The sequence below is a fragment of the Eublepharis macularius genome, chromosome 10 (assembly GCF_028583425.1).
Source record: "Eublepharis macularius isolate TG4126 chromosome 10, MPM_Emac_v1.0, whole genome shotgun sequence".
Taxonomy (NCBI): domain Eukaryota; kingdom Metazoa; phylum Chordata; class Lepidosauria; order Squamata; family Eublepharidae; genus Eublepharis; species Eublepharis macularius.
In genome coordinates this window covers 57,917,902-57,935,369 of record NC_072799.1, presented here as the reverse complement: position 1 = coordinate 57,935,369, position 17,468 = coordinate 57,917,902, and the positions used below count along the sequence as shown (strand labels likewise).

At 38.9% G+C, this 17,468-nt stretch overlaps 1 protein-coding gene across 4 annotated transcripts in view; it reads right to left on the bottom strand.

Moving 5' to 3' along the window:
- ARFIP1 (ADP ribosylation factor interacting protein 1) overlaps positions 1-17,468 on the bottom strand; it is a 51,505-nt gene that overhangs the window by 26,820 nt on the left and 7,217 nt on the right. For 3 of the 4 annotated variants that reach the window (XM_054990006.1, XM_054990008.1, XM_054990007.1), the window contains 3 exons: positions 16,394-16,473; positions 11,401-11,502; positions 2,974-3,082 (listed from right to left, as the gene is read on the bottom strand). In XM_054990006.1, the coding sequence (XP_054845981.1) occupies positions 2,974-3,082; positions 11,401-11,502; positions 16,394-16,473 (291 nt within the window). The remainder of the gene's footprint in view (positions 1-2,973; positions 3,083-11,400; positions 11,503-16,393; positions 16,474-17,468) is intronic. The other variant, XM_054990009.1, reaches the window with a different exon arrangement.

Genomic DNA, 17,468 nt, shown 5'->3' with positions numbered 1-17,468 from the left:
CAAACAGTCTGGCTGAAACCCAAAGTTGTTTTTTCCACTGAGAGAGGTGCCTACTACCCCTACTGTTCATGTGGGTCCTTTAGGAATAGCATTTAGAAGAGCTAGATTGGCTAATGGAGAGGAGAGGCTAGAACGAACATTTCCCCACGCAGAAGCACCTTCCACTGTATTCCACCAAAGTTCAGATTCAGCCCCAAAGAAAAAGGAGTATCAGTTAACTACTCCGGTTTAACTACACCTTGGCAATGATGGGCAAGGACAGGTCAGTACTTTATGGATGAGCTGATCTCATCACAATCTTTTTGATACCGCTGATGGGGGATACCAGTTTCCAGTGTTGCACATTTCCATTTGTAGCAGATATGGGAGAGAATAAATAATGTTCTGGTGCAACACATTTTGATTGTTATTGTAGATACTTTGGAGAGCAGTACATGGCTTTGGTTTGTTGTTTTCTTCATTTCCAAGTATATCCAAGTCCAGAAATTAGTTATTGTCTTGCACTCCCTATTAATATAGTAAAAAGAACTTTCCATTTTTTACACAATGTCTATTTTCTCAAAATGATCATTTTATGTATTCAATGTACTTAATTAAATGAACACAATCAACCTTATTACAGTTAGCTGCATACTATATACTTGGCTTTAGTACTTTTTAATTAGCAAAAATAAACCTGGGGATGTGAAAAAGAGCAACAGTAGCACCTATAAGACTAACAAAATTAGTGGTAGGATATGAACTTTCATGAGCCACAGCTCATTTCTTCAGAAGTGAGGATATTACTGTGAAGAACATCAAACAGATCAGTAGTTTCAAGTGGAAACTCAGAGATAACTTGACAAAAAGAGAAAGCATCACAAGTCTAGTCCTAAACATGTTCTCCCCACCTCACCCACCCAGGTGGAGATCAAAAAGTCTGTAAGTTGGAGTTACCAAATATTAGGGAATTTTTTCTACAAATCTGGAAGGGGAAGAAAATTAGACATTAAAAATGGAGTTTTTAAAAACGCAAACTGTGGAAGCAATATCTGTTCATGTACAAACTGTGTAACTTAAAAGAAATTCTCAGACACCATTTTGAGGTTGCTTGGCAACTATAATAGACATTTCTGAAAAGGCAGTAACAGGAAGGACAAAGGAAGAAGGTGGCAGGAGGGGGGGGGTGTCAATGGAAGGATGAGACTTCCTCTTCCCGGTGAGTTCCTCATAGGTATCCTGTTTGTACAACACAGCACAGTACACATGCACATATACGTGCTAATTATTATTTAAAGGTAGTGTTTTAGGTTATTAATAACTACATTTCTCATCACACTAGGTTTTCTACTTCTCACTCAATTCATAGTCTTTTAAATATTTTCTTTGTTGGATTCCAAAAGTTGTGGCAAACTGTGGATGGTCAGTGCCTAGCGCTCTGAGTTTTAGTTCTGAATCATATCAGCCTTATATAACTTGCTTATCCCTTGTCTTTGGTTACCTATTCTACCCACTGTCAGTCTTGTGCCTGCATACTAACCCTTCATATAGACACTTAATAACTCATCATCTCAAAACCTACTGATTACATGAACCCTCTCATAATTAAACAAGAGGCACATCCTGGCACAATCTTCATAGCAGAACGCAGCACAGTAGAACATATTCTTATCACACACACTGACGTATTTGTTTTATTAAAACAGCTTTTTCACATATAGTAGACAGGAGAATTTCCATATGTTACTGATTCTGCTAAAGCTCAACATTATTTTTGGTGCTTTTATTTCATACTATCATACCCGCATTTTACAGAGCATATCATTCTTATCATTTTACAGAGTTATAATTCTTCTTAAGAACTGGTAACATATCCCACAAATTAAATGAATTTCTAGCATTTCAAGCACTCGTTGCTCAGAATCTAGTCGTACTTATATAGTGAATTATTTGTTAGCCACAGAAGATTTTCATGGTATTCTAACCTCAAGAAGTATGATCAAAAGAGGTGAATGTAATTTCATCTGAATGTATATTATATATTTAAAAAGTCTAAGATGCAATATTTCAGAACAGCAGGTGCCTCATTCTAATTACCTAGGTAATCTCCCAGGTAAGACATCTGGAATTATAGTACTCTGCTAATTTTTTACTTAAATTAGTACAAATGCAGCTCTTAACTTTTCCCATGATTAATAGTTTTAACCTATGTATTAATTATGTTTATGTATTAATTCATTCAAGTGAATAAGATATGAGGGTTGCAATTTTTAATTTACTCCCTTGCATTCATTCCCACTTAATATAGTTGGACTTGATAGCAAATATGCTTATGACTGGGCTGTAAGACTGTCTTTGGAGCTTAAGCCCTATCACTTACACCCTGTTTGGCATCTAGTACAGATTTGACAGTACATATTATTTCTAAAACAGAGATGAACCTTCACAACTCAATACACAAAGCAAGAGTAACAATCACTATGTGAATTACATCCCAATGCTAAAATACAATCCTCACATACTTCAGTGAGAATGGAAGAAAAAGAAGTGAGTTTTTTTTTAAACACAGCACACACATATTTAAAGACCATTTTGGATGTGTTGAGACATTTGCTTGAAAAATCTCTCTGTCTTAAAGCAACATAATTATTCAAGTTAGTTAGGATTTGTTTGGGTGGGGGGGGAGAGTTTGTATGCCAAGTTTCAACTTGGGGTCACTTCAAATGGTGCAGTTTGTTATTGCCTCTACATGGGTGGTGAACCATTTCATGTATACCAACTAAATCCCAACCACATTATTTTTTTTGAACCATCTCCATGAAATAATCTTTAAAATTCAGCACTAGAGTACTTTACAGGTTTAATAAAAGACTTGCTAACACATACACTCTTCCAATGTAGAAATACTTTTCATATCTCCAAATACTAAACAATTTCTTTTGAGGCATTAGTGGCATGTTTATACCACCACCCAACATAATGTGTTACTTTTACCTTGAAAAGGTCCAGCTTCAATGACCCCTTCCTTGGTACTGTCAAAGCCATGAGATGTAATTTGGGTTTCAGACAGACCAAGTCCAGCTGGTATAGAGCGCTTCAGGTCCTTGGAAATATTGGAATAAAAAGGAAAATCCATGTCAAAATCTCAGATAACATTTAGGCCTTACAGAGCCCTTTCAAGCTCATTTTAAACAATGCAGTCTACAGCTTGCTATTCAGCTTATGGTGTCACAACATTCTATTATGATGACTTCACACAATACATTTTTAAAGCTGCTATCACAGATTTCACTGATGTTTGTGAGCCACTTTATATGCCAGTATTTTGTCAGGTGTGAGTTAGGACCTGCTTGGGAAGCTTGCCAATTTGATGGGAGAGGCACTTATTCTTCTATAAATTTGCTCCCAGAATGTTAGTTGCAGCTGGTCTCTAAGGTGCCACTGGACACAAATTCTTCCAGAATGTGTTTTGATTGGGTCAAGAATCCACATCAACTCTTATATCGATTGACAATACTCTATTCTAGCTATTTTTCCTGCTGATAGTTTTTAATTAATACCTTCAAATTTACTGTAAGCCCATAACAATCCTCTTTTCTCTGTCTGATCTGATAACACCAAAGCTAAGAAATAGGCACTTTGTCAAATCCTACTGTCTTTATTGTATTTGGGGAGGCTTTAAGGTGCAGCTCTAAATTCACTGTTTCCATCTCAGTCAATGCAACTTAATTCCAGCTAAACTCATTTAAGATAGAATCATATTTCCTGACCAGCAAGGAGCGCTGCTTAAGATGCTCAATGTTTCATATGGATGGAATAAACTATTTTCTTACTATGGCTTGGATCCTGCAATTAATCTCTCCTAAGGGAAGGCATTTCATCAGCAGAATGGGCTTTCCCCACTTTTGCTGCCTCTGGCCATGCTCTCTGTAACGCTGCTCCTGGGAGACAAAGGCAAATTGGGGGTCTGCAGTGGGAAGGGAATAATTAACCATTACCACCATCATGGCAACCAGGCTCTCTCTACAAACACAAAGGTGAACTTCGTTAAAAGTGGTTAAGAGTAAAATATGGGTAACTTTTATTCAATAAGGACTTTTGAAACATGTTTGAACAGTTCAGGTTCAAAATAAACAAAGTCTTACATTGTCCTTGATATCGTTAGTAAATGTCTCCAAGGCTGTACATTCTCCTTTATTTCACAGAGTTATACAAAATCACATGCTAAGAGCCCTCATACTACAGCTCCTGATTAGTATTTATTGCAAGGCCTCAAGAAACTGGAGGAGTTTTATAAAGATAAACATGTTATGAAACAACCAGCAATTGGCAAACTCTGCAGGGACTTATTCGGAAAGGGCCAAAATTAACTTGTTTGGTCCTATTTGGATTGGACCTCATCACCTCACCCAACCTGAGTAAGAGATGGTACCATGTGCTGAATAAGGCTACAGGTGTGCAGAGCCAACAGAATACACAAGAAGAAAGACTGGGCATCATTTTCTGTTCATGGTAGGAGGGAGTTTACACAGGCTGTCCTGTACAAACATTTAGCCGTTTGACTTGCTATTTATAGTCTGAAAACATCTCTTCAGCTTTTTGGTTCCTGTCCTTAGTATACATCTACTTCTTCCTAGATGGACTGAAGTCAGAATTTCCCCTTATTTGAAGCTGCCTTATAATGAGTCAGACCACTAATCTATCAAGGTTCTGACAGCAGAACTCCAGGGTTTGGGGGTAGAGATCCTTTATATGACCTTTCTGCCTATTCCTTTGAACTGGAGATAGTGGACATTGAACTTGGGACCTTGTGCATGCAGAGCAGATGTTCTACCACTTAGCCATGTTGGCCCATCCCCTAAAGATATTCCTGTATTTACATGGGCCTCCCAGTGGTCTACCATCCAAGGAGCTTATGTTCACATCAGCTTAGTTCAGTAACTCTGCAACAAGCGGCTCCCAGACTATTGACTGGTCCATTTCTCTTCGCTATTAAATACTGTGAATGTTTTCTAAGAGGAAAATATTGGTATAGCTCCGTTTGATCTCTAATCTAGTAGAAATAACTTGGGATCTAAAATATCATTAGCACTAACCAAACTTTAGAATGGTGCCTAAACTGAGTCATAGTTTTCATTTGTGCTTTTCTCATGGGACCATAGGTTAGGAAGCCAGAGTAGAGGTTAGGAAGACATCAGAGGCAGCATGGTTTGGCCTCTATGCTTCCTGAGAAAGAAGAACAAATCTTTTTTTCCCTCAGCTATCGATGCCCAGGAGGGATACACTGTTCTTTGTGGGACCTCTGCACACCCTTTCTCCCTAGATTCATTCTCTCATCCCCTTACCACTCCCAAGTTCTGGAAGACATTTTCTTGGGGTTTTTTTGCTAAGTGTCAAAGTCTTATAGCAATGAACAATCAACAGAGATTACAGCTTTAATCTCTAATCAACAGATTCAGACTTTATTGAGAAAGATTTTCAGCTTTGGTTCCAAAACCACAATGTTAATGACCATAACAGGCACAAATGCATGCCAAAAGTCTACCTATATCTTCATTTTCCACTTGACAGTTTCAAAGACTTAAAAAAAAAAAATGAACAATTTCTTTCCTCAAGGGCTATTTGGAATGTAGGTATTAAAAGGGAGGACCCAATACAAAGTCAAAGCAGAGAAGAACAATGAAGCTGCAGAGGGAAAAAATATTTTACTGTATTCCACACAAAGATACCCATGCATTTCACACTGTTACGTCAGGGGATCTTTCCAACTTTCTCTCAAGATGTTCTTATCATAGGAACTTCCTGAGAAAAGGTTGCTTTACAGATCCCCTGATGAAGCAGCATGCAAAACGTATAGGGATCTTTGTGTGAAATAAAATATTTTACCCATTGTTTCTCTTACCTATTTTGTTTGGAATGCAGAACACTATTTTTAACTTTTTATTCCTTGCTTGGTATTGTGTAATAGGTTAAACGGAGGGATAAGACACAACTGCCACAAAGCTTCAAGGAAATCCCTTCCCTCAGCAGCCAAAAATCATTTATGCCCTATGCAGATGCTTAGAGAGCTAGGCACACACTGTGGTTCATGACTGAACCCATAGTCTAGTTATAGCCAAAGTTGCATTAGCAGCATAGACACATGAAGCAAAAGATTGACTGAACTTGCATGCACATATGGAAAAGCAGGTACATACATCTGTCACATAATGCAAAGACTTTTTTCCCAAACAGTCCTGGATGAACTAGCCCTTATGGACTCACAATAAAGTTTCTAACTGGCCTTTCTCATACAGTGACAAAAGGAGACTGCCCACTAAGATGCAGAAAAAAAAAGGTTATCTTTCAGGGTTTTCAGAGATAAAGTTTAGGACAATGAAGTATGCAGAGTTTTCTCAGGCAGCCAGGGTGAAGAAAGGAGGACAATATGTATCTACAACCAGGGCTTTTTTTCCGGGAAAAGAGGTAGTGGAACTCAGTGGGTTGCCCTTGGAGAAAATGGTCACATGGCTGGTGGCCCCGCCCCCTGATCTCCAGACAGAGGGGAGTTTAGATTGCCCTCCGCACCGCTTGGCGGAGGGCACTCTAAACTCCCCTGTCTGGAGATCAGGAGGCGGGGCCACCAGCCATGTGACCATTTTCAAGAGGTTCCAGAACTCCGTTCCACCACGTTCCTGCTGAAAAAAAGCCCTGTCTACAACTATTTAGGACAATATGTATCTACAAGTACAACTGCTTGGATTGTAGGATGTTATTATTCAATTGTGATGTCATCTGCAGGAAATCTTTAGTCAAAACACACACACTGTTTCTACATATGAAGATTAATACTTTTGATGTATTGTCGAAGGCTTTCACGGCCGGAGAACGATGGTTGTTGTGGGTTTTCCAGGCTGTATTGCCGTGGTCTTGGCATTGTAGTTCCTGACGTTTCGCCAGCAGCTGGGGCTGGCATCTTCAGAGGTGTAGCACCAAAAGACAGAGATCTCTCAGTGTCACAGTGACTGTGTCACAGACTGTGACACTGAGAGATCTCTGTCTTTTGGTGCTACACCTCTGAAGATGCCAGCCCCAGCTGCTGGCGAAACGTCAGGAACTACAATGCCAAGACCACGGCAATACAGCCCGGAAAACCCACAACAACCATTAATACTTTCATCCAAGTATGAGGAGAGGTTCGATTTTTTAAACTATGTTGAGTACTCTCAAATGAACAAAAACAAATGAAACCAAGTACTGAAATGATAATGTAACTTCCTGATACTATTCATTCTGAATGAGGCAGTGAACTTTAGCTGCTTGTCCTATGTAGCAATTCAGTTTGCATGGTTTCCTGTTCCAAAGAGGAGGAAAGAGGGTTCTGCCCATCAGCAATCCTATTTAGTGCTTTTTCCAAACAATTCATCTAACTATATAAGCTAATAATTAAACCAGTAACCCATACAGTATGCACATACATTTTACATTGGAACAACTGCAATTAACATGTTAACTATTTATACCCAGTCAGCATTACATACAAAAGCATCCCAAAGCCTTACCTACTTTGGCCATATAATCAAGAGTATAAAATACCAGAAATAACATTGGAAAAACAAAGCCAATTTATGTTTACAAATGCTGTTTGTATAGTTAAGTAGCTTCACAGTGGAAAATACATACTTGAGTTTTCAAAACTAATTTTCAGCAATTAAAAATGGAGATCAATTCTTATAGTTTTTGCTGTTCATAAGACTGAGGGCAAAACCAGAAGTGATGGTATCCATTTGTCTGATGGTATCCATGTGTCTGACACAGGGACCCTGCCACCATTTGAGAACCTAACTTGGGTGATTCAAAGATGCCACAAGGGCCTGCAGTGTGGAGGAACAATGTCCTCTTGTTCTCCCCCCAAAACAAAGATATATTTGAGTATTAAGTGGGGGGCCTGTTAAGGACTTACAAGGGGAATCTCATTTCCCCCTCCCCACTATTTCCTCTTTTCCTTCCTCAAAGGCCCTACAGTCTCTCCCATTCCTGCTTCCTTCTCTGCACAAGCCAACTTACTTTTATCTTTCCTCCTCCCTCTGTCAGTCTTCAGCTTATCCTCCTTCCTTCACCCTGGCAGCCTGAGAAAACTCTGCATCGTGCCAGTCACTGCATGGTGCCTGTTGCCAGACCCAGTAGGACTTGTGCCCACAAGGATTTGTGAAGGGCACTCTGTACCCCCTCCCCACACTATCTGCTCTTCTCCCAGCAATCCCGCTACACTCAACTTTCCATTCTTCCTTTTATCCTTCTCAACTACCAACCGTTTATCTGAGCTTCCCATCTTCAGCTATATTTATTGTTTATTTACTTGATTTATACCCAGCCTCTCCCCACAAAGGGGACCCAAAGCAGCTTTCATTATTCTCCTCTTCTCCATTTTATCCTCACAAAAATGTTTGAAGTAAGTTATGCTGAGAGTGTGTAACTGGCCCGTGCTTCAACAGGCCTATGGTCACCAACTGTGCTTCCATAGCAGAGTGCTGATGTGAACCCAAGTCTTCCAAATTCGAGACAGTAACTCTAACTGCTACAAACACTGGCTTTCATGGTAGGCCATGCAAGTCATGTGGTACTAAGTAGCTTGGTGGTTACTTCCAGGCCTGGCCCTGATGAGTCCTTTCTCAAAGATCACATTACTGGAAAGAACCCTCCCCTCCCTCTGCCTTTCACGGACAGAAACTAAGACTGGGAGGCTGGCAAAACTGTTGTGGTTGCCTAGCAACAGCCACTGAGGACATTCATTTCTTAAAGCTACAGGTGCAGCTTTAATTTGGGTTTTTTTTTAACCTTGCAATTTATTTATTAGATTACTGATTTTTTTCTGAAAACCTTGGGTTTTTCTCAATGTGTAGGAAGATCTGTCTTGTTTGTCTATGGCTCCAGTCTCTGGATTTAAGTCTCCATGTATGGGGCCATGCTGAAAATCAGATATATATATGGGAACCCTGGAAAAGGGCCCGTCCACCAGGCCCTACTACCCCAAAGGAGGAGCGAGATATAAAGCAGCAATCTTCCAAACCCTGCCCCACCCCGACAAAGAAGAAAATAAGAGGCAGCATGCCAAATCAGATACCACTCATGCCTTATATGGGTCTTGGGCAGGTCAGAGGGCATATCCCCCACCTCACTTTGCATGGGGTTTAAAGGAGGTTGGTGCTGATTCCCTGCTTCACTCAGGCAGGCTATGTACCAGTCCACCCACCTTGGATGGGACTTGGTCAGGCCATGCTAAAGCCTTTTATCACAGAACTGGTTTGGCCAGGGGAAAGAGGCCACCGGCCAACTATGAGGCCTCCTAGTGCTCTTAATGGATGATCCAACCCTGCCTGTGTCATAAATTAGGCTAAAATGTATAACTGGCCTAGGTCACCCAATTATTTTCCATGGTAGATTGGGGATTCAAGGTCCTAGTCTGAAACTCTAACTACTACACACACTGGCTTTTGGGGGGTGGCTCCTTTTGAACAGTAGCAAGTAGCTGGACTTTGGCGAGTCTTGGAAGTTGCATGGTAGCAGTTTGTAAGTGGCTGCCACCAGGCCTGGACCCAATCAGTCTTCGCTCAAAGGCCCTGCCCCCACTCCACATTTTGTTGACAGAAAGCAAACCTGGAATGCTGTCAAAACTATTGCGGCTGCCTAGCAAGGGCCACTGAGGGCATCTTTAAAAATAATTTTAAAAAAACTACAGATACTTTATCATGTTGGGGTTTCTTAACCCCTCCAATCTTTTTGCTTAGATTTCAGATCTGGGGAGTTTCAGGTATCTGGAAACATGTTTCATCCATTCACATCTCCAGTCTCCAGATTTAAGTATCCTCAGAATTAGCCAGACTGAGAATTATATATATTGATTGATACATTTAATTGAAGTGGCTGAGATGTACATTTGTATATTTTATCTTCTGTTGTGACCCGCCCTGAGCCCACTTGTGGGGAGGGCGGGATATAAATAATAATAATAATAATAATAGGTACAAAGTTGTATGTTGATTGCTAAATCAATCCTCTTTCTCAAGCTGCTAAAACAAAATTTAACAGTAATGTTTGAATATTCTGTATTTTTCCACAGTAAGTTCTTTTTAGGGAAACTGTCTCAAAGTACCTTGTTAACTTCTTACGCCTATTACCTATGTACCAGGTAACTTGCAGAAAATAATTTGTCCCTAAAACTGGGACTTCACAATAAACTTAAGTGGATACTACATGCACAGGGAGACAGAGCTTTGGGTCACCACAAAGGCAAAGTATAAATGAAGTATATAAATGAAGTAAATAAAATTAAAATAAAAAAAATCATTTTCAGAAAAGCTCAGAGTGGTGGAAATAGAAAGGGCAGCAGAGGAAGGTGGTAGAAAATTGGTTACTGAAGTATTGCATTGGCAACCATTACCTAAACACAACAAGCAGTAGTAGAGTAAGTGGCTGCAGGCTACAGATCCCATTCCCTCCGTGGGGGATCCTCTGCTTCCAGCCTCTGCCCACCCCCACCCCATGCTTATCTGGCCAGCTGGGGGGGAAAGGCAGGGGAAGGGACCTGGGAGGCCAGAAACCTCCTGGGCAAGTGTGCAGCAGGCACTCCTAGCAGGCACGACATCTCTCCCTGAAGTGATGTCACTGAGCCCTGCAGTGGGCATGCTTCCATGTTTTTCAGGGGCCAATTAAGTCCCCACTGGGCTGAACTGGCCCTGCACAAAGTATGGGACTGGGCCAGCTGCCTGGGCAATGATGTCACTTCTTGGAAGTGATGTCATCCTATGCACAGCATACGGGAAGGGTATAGGGACCTGGCAACCCTACTGCAGGCCCATTTTGCCATTCCACATTCTGCATAGTGCTGTTCCTGGGGCTTCAGTTAACCCCTCAGGGAAATGTTTTGAAGAGAACAGTGGGTTTCCAGGGTGTAGAGGCAGGAAAGTTCCATTCCAATATGGATACAATTCATTATTTTGTACTCCTTCAAAAACAAATGCTTTAAAACAGGAGTTAAGCTCTGACAGAATGACTGAGGGAAGAATATTAGTCATTCAGTAGTCAAGCAAGTTCTCAGATTTCAGCAAGTACTCATTTCTTCATATTTGTCTCTGCAATATATTCACCTGAATTTTTAGCCTGCCTTAACACCGACAAACTTAACACTCAAATTGAGGAGGAAAGCCAAGCAAAATTGCATTGATGTGAGTAAGAGTTTCAGTGGCAAAACATTAAAATTTAACAGTCATTTTCTCTTAATGTGTTATATACCACTTGACATAGGATAAAATGTGTATTAGTCTCCAGAGTAACTACACTTTCTCTAAATGGCAGATGGTTAAGTAATCTATACAATGTACTTTTCAGCATTAATCTAATTATATTACTGGCAAGTAGATCAGTAGAAAGACATATTCATACCCTATTAAAATTGTGCTCGTGCGAATCCTCAAGTTCTCCATTACTAGTTACAGCAATCTCTGCAGCTGAATTTTTTGGAGATTCTTGAGCCATTGAACAGTCCTGCAACACAAAGAGAAATATATTTTTAAAAAACACTAAACTCTACTAATGTAATATTTTGGGAAATTTGAACCCTGAAGAGATCTCAGTGCACTGATACTATGAGACATTGATTATGCAATCATTACATCTTCTAGAAACCCAAGTATGTATTCTTTTTCATAGACTACAGTTAAGCTCCCTGCAGTGTTACACAAGTCAAAAGTAATTGCCAAGTTGCACAGCAATTTCTTCCAATCATGAAACACAAGATGCTCCTGACAATACTAATTTGGCGAAACACCAACGCAGTTCTATTTATTTTGGTGTATAAGAGGCCATTTCTAGGACCAATAGTGCTCAAAGAAATAGCACCAAGTACATAAACATCTGCCACTTGTTTTATAGACTTGAGTATCAACTTCAGTTTTACTTTTTGTTGTACATCAGTGGTACTCACCGAGGCTCACATTTACAATTACCGCCAACTAAAAAAGCCACATGACTACTGCATGCCGTGTAACACCCTACCAAGCTCAAAAATATAATAAAAGATTATTAACATTATATAATCATAACATTTTAAATTATCATAGTACCCCTCAGCATGTAGGGATGTCTCTCCCTACCGTTGATGAACCTTAGCCAAAACTTCATATCTTGAATAAGGGGAAGGGTTTGCAAGTCAGACTTATGAAAAAAGTGTGCAAGCTTTCTAGAACTCTATACGAGACTGCATATTTAAAAGATAAAGGCTTCTCTATGTTAAAAGTTCCTTTCAAATTGAACTTTAGCACTGCAGGCAGCTGGGTGGTTAGAACTTCTCTGTGCTACTTTTATCTGATGAAGAGAGTTCTGACTCTTGAAACTCCTGAAATCCTGTTGGTCTTTAAGGTACTATTGGACTTGGAGTCTTGCACTTTGTGCTAAGTTGTTTTATGGGTAGCATTCAACAGTGGTATGTCCCATTCTACCACCTCATTCAACCGCGTATGTTGATCTAGCCTCATACACAGAACCCTTGCATCTCCACAGTCTTGATAGAATCATCACGGACAATGTGATGTGTTTTAAAAATATTGTTAATTTTATTTTTGGCATATATTAATGATGACAATATCCCAACTTCAAAAGAACTTCTTTTAATTATTTATTCCCTCATCATCACCCCCAAGATGGCAGGCTGGATGGTTTGAGATAGCTCCCTGTCTACACTTGGTTATTTATTATTTGTACCAAAATTGAAGTGTTATTCTTCTTTGCTTTAAATAAAGATTAACACACTAAATGCAGACACTACCTATTTAAGAGACCAGCATGTCACTACATCCTGGAACCAATAAGGGCATTCACTTTTCCATTAAAATGGGAGAAGGAAGTTCAGGTTCAGGACACTAAAAGCAGAAAGGAACTGATTGCAATTAGAAATAATTGATTATACTATCCTAGACAGATGTAGTTCTCTTGTTTTACTTGTAGTAACTGCACAAAGTGCTCTAAAATTAGCTTTGTGCCTAACAGAGTAAGTTCACAGGAAAGACAGGCTGGAGTTGATGAAAGCCACGTGAAAAGCTAGAGGTTCGCCCAGTCTTGCAGACAAGGACCAAAAACAGTTTACTAGTTACAGGGTGCCTCAAAACAGCAAGTCTGGAAAAATGTTCACCCAGAAGGAATTATATGACAAGTAGCTAACTGCAAGGCTGCACTTGTTTAATGCTTGTACCCATAAATTTGTCAGTTATTTAATTGAGAGGAATAACTCCGCAAGTATTTATGAAAGCATTTAATCTACACACCATGAAATGTTCAAGAGGTCTTAAATTATTACCAGTAGACAATCTGAAAGAGCACATCTGCAGAGATTAAATGCAACAAGTTTTGTGAAGTTCAAATTACATTCTGAGATTATACAAATTAGTGTTCGAGTGCCCTCATGTGGCAGTCATTATTTAATCATTTGCATGAACTGATTTTTAAGCACCAATTCACGGTTGCTGAATTTGAACAAAATACTGCCACATGATTGTAGCAAGACAATTTTCTATGGATGTAGATGCAAGGCATTCTTTGATGGTGGTGAAGTGTGCAATTCTAAGTAGAAAAAAGCATTTTACTACTTTTTTTAACCTTTAAGAACATGAAGCTTATAAACCTAATCTATCTTTTATTAAAAATGCAGTTTCATGAGTAGAAGTCAATGTTTTATATATATATATATATATATATATATATATATATATATAAAATTATTTATTAACTTCATTTACAATATACCTTTCTCACTGATACTCAAGGTGTCTCCTCTTTTAAAGTATTCTCTTAAACCCTTAAAAAGCTGGTCAACCTATCAAATTGTGAGCTGGTCAACCTATCAAATTAGTTCAGTACTACTGAATACTTACTATTTTCCAAAACTGTTACCACGCTGAAACCTGTTATTCCATGAGGTCAGTACTGGACAATAGTTTGCTTCAATCTTTCACACTTTGTTCAAGAGAGCTGATGCAATCAGAGGTGGCAGCCAGGCTGCAAATTAGCTTGAATAACCTCCCACAACAGTTCCTTAGTCAATAAGGGATTACACTGTGTGCATCAGACAGGACCTCAAACTACTAATCCTCATTAAAATTTATCTCTCTGTTTTTAATCCTCCTCCCAGGAGTTCAGAGCACCATACTTGTCTCTCCCCCTTCCTCGTTCTATCCCCCCAACAAAGGTCAAGCCGAGAAAGATTGACTGGCCCAAGGTCACCCAGTAAGCTTCAGGGCTGAGTGGGGATTTGAACCGGGCTACTCTAAACATAGTCCAATGATCTAACCATGCTACACTGGCTCATAGGGTCCTTGTTGTACTTGCTTAGGATTTTCATACCGTCATTGTAGAGCACAGCAATTATTCATAATGCCTGCAACTATTTTGCACTTCCCATCTCTAGATACAGATTAGCTATATATTTTCACCTCTCAAGAGAGCAGCAAGGCAGATGAACGCCAGATTGGCTGATGCAATCTCAGCGGAGTTAAGTGAGGTGGGAAAGGATAGTTAATTCATCTTTCATTATGGAGGGAGCAATTAAGTATTAAGCATCAGTTTCCTAACTTTACTTATATTTGCACAAACTGGGAGAAGATATGATTTAATCCTGAGCTCATAAACAGAAAAAACACAACAATTTTGATCCACATAGACAGCGTTCATAGAACAGGCAAAAGAGCTGCATGCATTTGTTTGTGGAATTTATTGTTTTATTTGATCTTCAATTGATTTTATACCATAAGAATTCTGGACCAATTATCTTAAGACCGTAAGAAGAGTCCTGCTAGATCAGACCAACGGTCCGTATAATTCAGCATCCTGTTTCTTACCGTGGTCAACAGTGACCTGGAAGATGCAGGCCCTCCCTTCCCTGCAAGCATGACTTGCCTGAGAATTTAATCTAGGACTTCTTTTATTCAAAAGGAGAACCACGCTCCCAAACCAACAAGCTAGATCCCAATGTATCAATTGGAGCTACTTCACAAGTTCTTCTTCTTTCTGGACACTGAAGATTTTGTAACACTGACCCTTACAAGCCACTACAAAATGGGGAGTCACCGCTCTTAGAAACTACATCTCATTGTATCCTTCAAATCAGGACCTACTTTGTAAGCACTGATATTAGAAGACAAGATGCGAAGGCTAGAAAAATTAAGGGGATTTATATATTCATTTGCTGAGGACTTTTTTCAATTTTTCTCATGGCAAAATTGAGAAATGCTAGGGAGCACTAAAAAAACTCCAATAAATATTTTTTACTTTTTTTGAACCAGGGAAATGCTTTTTAAGACAAGGTTCTACTTACTAAAAATGTATAACATAAAAAAGGAACATCATCTTCAGAATTAGTTAATGATAATTCCTATATATACTGTAGAAAGAGACAATGTGTTTTTCAAGGATATGCTTTATGTTTAAATGCCACTACATAGTATATTAGAGTTCTGGGTTTTCTGTGCTACAAATTTTAACTTGCTATGCTGGCAGCCTCACCTACTGTGACTTTATCAGACTGTTTCTATCCAAACACTTTATTTCTTACTAATTTCAACTGCTTACTAATTTCAACTGTTATTCTTTCTTCCTGCTCATCCTGCAAAATTAAAATACATGTACTAACCCTGCACAGGGTGCATCAGTTTGTAGCTTTCTCTCAACTATTAGGTATATTTACAGTTTTTTTGTAGAAAACTAAGACATTTATATTTTAAAATTCCATAAATATGCCAGTTAGTACAATTTTATATGCTAAGTTATAAATGGTGTTTTATGTGTTTAAAAGCAAAATATGTTTAGGCTTGATAAGAAAGTAAGCACTGCATGTATGTCAGTTTCCCCTGTCAAAAATAGAACAACTCCCCCCACAACCTCAAAGCTTCTGGAAATTTTGTAAATCCAGCAAGAAGTTAAAACTAGTTTCCAAATGAAAAGGCTCTGAGCTGCCTCATACTTCTCTTAAGTCATATTTTTCAGCTCATGCTTGGTTTGGTTGGCTAACAATTTTGCACAGTAATTTTTCATGGATTCTGCGAACAGTAGAGGTTCACATATGCACCTAACCTGAATCATGTCAGGTGCCCCTTTAAAAAAAAATCTATGGGGAGAATCTACATACTTGCTATGGCATCTACAAAATCCTCACTGCCTCCATGTTCCAGGTTGCTTAATGGCATAATATAAACTCAAACTACAGAACTACAGTGAATGAGACAAGTTAACTTAAAATCTGCTTGCCATTAATCTAAGATTTTTAAATTATATTTTTCCTGTTACACAAAGAAGTTAAAGAGAGACTACTTAAAGGTCATTTTCCAGTCTGAGTCTGTTACTGGATTGGCTGATTTTTGGAAAACCCCAATTACATGTCACCAATCACCTCAGAGTCAGACTGGATTTCTTCTGGAGCCAGGTGAAGTTCATCAATAGTTGTGGGATCCTTGACGTGTTCTGACATACCTGAAAATAAAATAAGTTAAGCATGAATTAAATGGTCTAAATGGCCGATTAGTTAAGGAAGCTCTCATTAGGGACCTTTAGGAGTCTTCACAAATGCACCTACATTTAGTACACTTATCAGTTAGCAAATATTATCCTCACAAGTGAGCTTGAGAGACTGTACAATAACAGGGATAGTTACAGGCTCTGTGAAATTAATTAGAATCTAGATATGATCAATAATAATTAAAAGAAATATTCCCAAAGGATTATATAGAATTAATATCTAGAAATATGTATTGTATAAGCTCTAGTAATTAATTTTATCTGCACATCAAATTGCAAGCCAACTAACCATGTGATTGAGCATTTGAGCCTGCTGGAAATGTGGTGAGGGCAGAATAAAGATCGAAAATAAATAAATAAAAAATAAAATAAATAAGTGATCCAGAATAGGTATATACTATTTTGAACTGGTGATGAACTGGCAAACCAAGATGAATAGGGTAAATATGTTTGTAAAGAGAAGAGGAAGAATTGGCCCTGGAAAGGAGTAGGAATTAATCTCTTTAATAACAGACATAATAGTATTAGGATTGTTAAATCGATCTATATTAATTGACACTGTATGACTACTACGATCATCTATTTTGTCTTGCCAACTTTCAACTCTAATTGAGAATATATTCAAAATTCTCCACAAAACAAGGCATTTGCACCAAAATGCCTGAGTCAGATGGCACAGGCTAGTCTAATCTTGTCAGATCTCAAAAAGCAGGGTTGTCTCTGGTTAGTATTTGTATAGGAGACCACCAGAGAAGTCCAGGGTCACTATGCAGGAAGAAGACAAAATACAGATGGTATGGGGATGCTGTGCATTTTTTAAAAGTCCTGTGTTGAAGTAGACTTTGCTAGAGCAAGTGACCCAAAGAGACTATTTGGAGTTTCTCTTTGTTCTGGAACAGACACTAAGATATTCAAAATTCTCCACAAAACAAGGCATTTGCACCAAAATG